This window comes from Tachysurus fulvidraco, chromosome 26 (assembly GCF_022655615.1).
Source record: "Tachysurus fulvidraco isolate hzauxx_2018 chromosome 26, HZAU_PFXX_2.0, whole genome shotgun sequence".
Lineage (NCBI taxonomy): Eukaryota > Metazoa > Chordata > Actinopteri > Siluriformes > Bagridae > Tachysurus > Tachysurus fulvidraco.
In genome coordinates, this window is record NC_062543.1 from 13,021,028 (window position 1) to 13,026,027 (window position 5,000).

Below are 5,000 nucleotides of genomic sequence, written 5' to 3' on the forward strand. Positions count from 1 at the left end.
TGTGTGTGTGTGTAATAGTGTGTGTGTAATAGTGTGTGTGTGTGTGTATGTGTGGATAAATGTATGTGTGTGTGCGTGCGTGCGCGTGCGTGTGTGTGGATAAATGTATTTGTGTGTGTGTGTGTGGATAAATGTATTTGTGTGTGTGTGTGTGTGTGTGTGTGTGTGTGTGTGTGTGTGTGTGTGTGTGTGTGTGGAGTCACCTCTTAATGCCCCACCCTGATTGTGTCCCCCCACAGGCAGTGGCTGGCTATCCAGAAGCTCCGCAGTAAGATTAAGAAGAAAGTGGACACGAAGGCGAGTAAAGGCAGGAAAGTCAGGTACAGATTTCTTTACTGTTTGTTTATTACATACGAGGACGAGCATTTTATCTCACACCATGTAATCCAATGCAATCTGTTCATTAAGTGCTCTTTGTCTGTCTGTCTGTCCTTTCTGTCTGTCTGTCTGTCTGTCTGTCTGTCTGTTCTGTCTGTCCTTTCTGTCTGTCTGTCCTTTCTGTCTGTCTGTCCTTTCTGTCTGTCTGTCCTTTCTGTCTGTCTGTCTGTCCTTTCTGTCTGTCTGTCTGTCCTTTCTGTCTGTCTGTCTGTCTGTCCTTTCTGTCTGTCTGTCCTTTCTGTCTGTCTGTCTGTCGGTCTGTTCTTTCTGTCTGTCTGTCCTGTCTGTCTGTCCTTTCTGTCTGTCTTTCTGTCCTGTCTGTCTGTCCTTCTGTCCTTTCTTTCTTTCTTTCTTTCTTTCTTTCTTTCTGACTGATTATCTTATACCTTTTGATCTAACACTGCGTGTGTGTGTGTGTGTGTGTGTGTGTGTGTGTGTGTGTGTGTGTGTGTGTGTGTGTGCAGATTCCATGTGCACAGTAAGCTGGTGAATTTTATGGCTCCTATTGACCACAGTTCCATGAGTGATGAAGCTCGGTGAGTGAATACTTTACATTTATTATTTACAAACACGTGCATCCAGCCATCCATTAAATAAAGCCATTCTTCCATCCATCCATTCCTCTATTACTGTATACACATCCACCCTTCAATCCATCTACCATTCCATCCACCCTTCAATCCATCTACCATTCCATCCACCCTTCAGTCCACCCATTCCATCCACCCACAGTGGTGTTACCCGAGTATCACCTGCTAATATTACTATTAATGGGTAGAAGTTTCCGTCCCTGCTGGTTTTGAACTCACATGAATTGATTAGTGACTTAATGATTCCTGCACACACGCCTGCTGCTCCGTGTTTATTATTAAACCGATTCGGCTCCTGAAGCCACACTGTGTTTGCCAGTTGAAGTTTGTATTGCAGTGATATATTGCGGGTCCTGCTGGAGAGGTGTGTGTGTGTGTGTGTGTGTGTGTGTGTGTGTTTAATTAATGGTGCTGCTCTGTCTGTCTCTGTCTTTCTTCAGTGCCCGCCTGTCAGCTAACCCTAATCCCCCCTCAAACAGAGCGCTGGCAAATCAAACAGCCTCGCCCTCCCTCTGTAGATATACATTCATTAACACACACACACACACTTTTCAGAATTATTTATTTATTTATATATACATTTTTTTTGTTGAGACACAAAGAAAGCAATTTAAGTCTTTTTCCCTATTTTCAAACTTTTGTGCCTTTGTTGCCATCACGTTCTGACAGTAAATAAGAATGAAATAAACAATTAAAAGTCTGTCATGGAAAAGAATTTTAATAAACAAGTTTTGAAAAAGCTTTTTTTTTTTTTTTATAAATAAGGCTAACTTGAGTAGACTCTCGTCAGCTTTTCTGCTCTCAAGGTCTGATCGTCTTGAGCCACGGTTCTCCATCTGGTCAGTGAAGCTTTCAGTCCCACCAGTCAGGAGTCCCACCAGCTTGCACTAGTTTAGTCCATTTATCTTGGGCTCCAATCATCTCTCATGTATGTCTCCTGTTTGGCTGGAATGAAAGACTGCAGACTTGCTGCCCCTTGCAGATAAGATTGAAGACCCCTGATCTTGAGGGTTTCCATGTCTGTTGCCTGTGACCCAGTGTTGTCTCTTGAAACTGTATTGCCCCTTGACATGGTGTTACCTGTTACAGTGTTACCTCTGACTTGGTATCACCTTGGACATGGCATTGTCTATTACATGGTATCACCTTGATGCCGCGGAAAATCCACTCGTGCATTACGTTAACCCGACGCACACGTCTGTGCAATACGGCTACATTAAAATGACCCCCGATGCAGAAACTTCACAGGCCCATAAACCACCGTACGATACGGTTAACCTAGGTGTCGGAGAGAAAGGTGGAGATGGAGAGATGAGAGAGGCAAAAAGGCAGAGTAGAGAGTTGGAGGACAGATCGAGGCTCTGAGAGGATTTACTAAGAGGCCAAGGTGACTGATGGATTCCGTCTGGCGGTCACGGTCACAGTGCACTCATCCTCCGAGTGAGAGAGATGTCAGATGAGAGAAAGCTCTGAGAATGTTCAAGCTTTATCTCCGGGACGATCGGGTATGAAATTTGGGTTCTGCCTCATCCCTCCCCTGGTGTTTGATACAGAGACGTGCTGATGGAGTGATGGATGATTCAGTACAAGCATCTTTAGGAAGGTATTGAAGCAGACGTTTGATGTGACTTTGTTATTGTTTATTCAGAATGGAGTAGCGTATCTTTTATTTATTTGTTTGTTTGTTTATTTATTTATTTACACATGGAATTGTCACGAGGTCATTGCCAGTGCATTAGTGGAAATCTGTTTTTTTTTTTTTTTTTTTAAATCATGTTTAAAAAAACGTTTAGTTCGTCACGTACGCGTGTTTGTTTTTTTAACCACTTGTGTGGAGAAAAGAAAAAAAACAGAAACACAGCGTGACCTTTTCTGTTCTCGGCCTCTCGCTCGCTCTCTCTCATTTACATAGCTATCGATGAACTACAGTAATAATAATGATGTATGGCATCGGCATCAGCCGAGCTGACCACTGACCTTTGCAGGAGTGGGATTCCAAGTGACCTTTTCGACACACACACACACACACACACACACACACACACACACGACTTCTTTCTCTCCCCCATTGGCTCTGAACAGTAGCTGTGTAACACCACACACACACACACACACACAGACACACACAGACACACACCACCCCCTATGTCATGGACCACTGGCCCCATGAATGTTAATGTGGCAGTATAGGAGTGTGTGCACACGCGCGCACACACACACACACACACACTGTAGGTATTCCATATCGGGTTAAGATTAGCACTGCATTTAGATCTAATGGTGGCTGCTGATGCATTTTTCTACTTAGGCATCCATTACTTTACGTTTTTGATCCTCATTCAGTTGCGTGTGTGTGTGTGCGCGTGCATGTGTGTTTGCTATGGCCCTGTCAGAATAAGAATGTATGCATTATATGATAATCAGAGGGCACCGTAATCCTCACCACTGCCACTGCATTCCAAACAGGGATTGAGGATTAAACAGCCCGACCCGGGACCCTCGGGACATTAACTCCCACCTGTGTGTGTGCGCGCATGTATGTGTGTGTGCGTGAGAGAGAAAGTCAGAAAAAACAGGACTATAATGGTGGCTGTAGGTTTTAAACGTCCACATAAACATATGGTCCAGACCGATATAAAGACAAGTGTTAGGCTTCTGCAGGGTGATCGGCGCTACACTGCCACCTAGTGGTTGCGGGTCATGATGCACCATCAGAACACTGCTGACATGTGCAAGATTAGAATATGGGTCTGTAGATACCAGACTTTAACTGCTTAAAGAAAAAAAAAAGACAAACAGTGGTGCATTCTTTAACCAAAAAACCCAACACAATTAGATTTGTGATCAGAAAAACACACCGGTGACACTTACAAAAAATGTATATACTTTTGTTTTTAAAAAAAATTGCAGCCACTTTTGTAAACTCGTGATTTGTCTGTGTTCAGGTCCGAGCTGTACCGATCTCTGTTTGGATCCCAGACGCTTCAGTGACGCTGCTGATGGAGGAACAGGAACATACACACACGCACACACACACACACACAGAGTGATCTGACTGATGTGAATTTTGGGACCCACAGTAAACAATTGTTTGTATTTTATTTTCTTTTAAGCTTTTTTGTTTTATTGGAAATAATTACAGAAATTAGACTTTTTCTGATCTGTGTTTGATATAAAGTGACTCTCTCTCTCTCATATTGTGTAGAATAAATAGAGAGAGAGAACATTTGGTACATTTAGAGACCCCATGCTATTAAAAAAAATAAAAATCTGAATTCAGTTCAACAATAAAAAAAAGGTTTTATTCCCCTCCTGTTTTCTTCTCTTCACTTTTCCCCTTTTCTCTCTTCTTCTATTTCTATTGTCTCCACCTATCAATTTTTTGTATCTTTATCCCCGTATTTGGTTCTTTCTTTTCTCTTTCTTTCCCTCACAAGGCAAACTCTCTCTTTATCTCTTCTTTATTTTTCATTCATTCATTCTTTCCATAACCCTTTCTTCAAATCAGACAAAAACACACCCGGTTCATAATAACCACCAGACTCGTAAGTGGATGAAGTAGATTTTTATTGAGTTAAATCCAGTGACACATTCGCCACTTTAAACACGCTTATCGTCTGTCTGGGTCTGTCGTCGAGCCGCGAACACGAATCAGCAGCAGGTTTAGCATACTGTACGGATAAACATTCGCGTTACGACGGATTCAACTTTAATCCAGGTCTGTACAAAAAAATATAAGTAGTGACTTTTCACAGAGTCGGCATCGTCGGCCCGAGACAGAACCCGAGCGGCTTTAACGAGCCTCTAAATCTTCCACCCTGAATCCCTCCATCCACATGTAATACGTCAACTGTTTTTCTCTCCAGTTTGGTCCTAAAGATATAGTTCGGGTTTCGAGCACACGTCTTAAATGTATTTTTTTTTGTTTGTTTGTTTTTTGTTTTCTGTTAATAAATTAACGCATGTTAAAAAAGAACAGTGTTGTGCGTGTAACACTAAGCGTCTAGGGGTGGAGGGGAGGGGTGAAGGTGC

The 5,000-nt window shown here is 42.6% G+C and overlaps 2 protein-coding genes across 17 annotated transcripts in view; one reads left to right on the forward strand and one right to left on the reverse strand.

Moving 5' to 3' along the window:
- Window positions 1-4,277, forward strand: part of aatf (apoptosis antagonizing transcription factor) — a 12,334-nt gene extending 8,057 nt beyond the window's left edge. The window contains exons 10-12 of the mRNA XM_027178755.2: window positions 240-320; window positions 843-914; window positions 3,914-4,277. Coding sequence (XP_027034556.2) covers window positions 240-320; window positions 843-914; window positions 3,914-3,959 — 199 coding nt within the window. The 3' untranslated portion in view covers window positions 3,960-4,277. The remainder of the gene's footprint in view (window positions 1-239; window positions 321-842; window positions 915-3,913) is intronic.
- A 617-nt stretch (window positions 4,278-4,894) lies between these two features.
- acaca (acetyl-CoA carboxylase alpha) overlaps window positions 4,895-5,000 on the reverse strand; it is a 28,863-nt gene continuing 28,757 nt past the window's right edge. For all 16 annotated transcript variants that reach the window (XM_047809642.1, XM_047809640.1, XM_047809645.1 and 13 more), the window contains one exon: window positions 4,895-5,000. This exon is cut by the window's right edge and continues 960 nt beyond it. The gene's annotated coding sequence lies outside the window, so the exon portion shown is untranslated.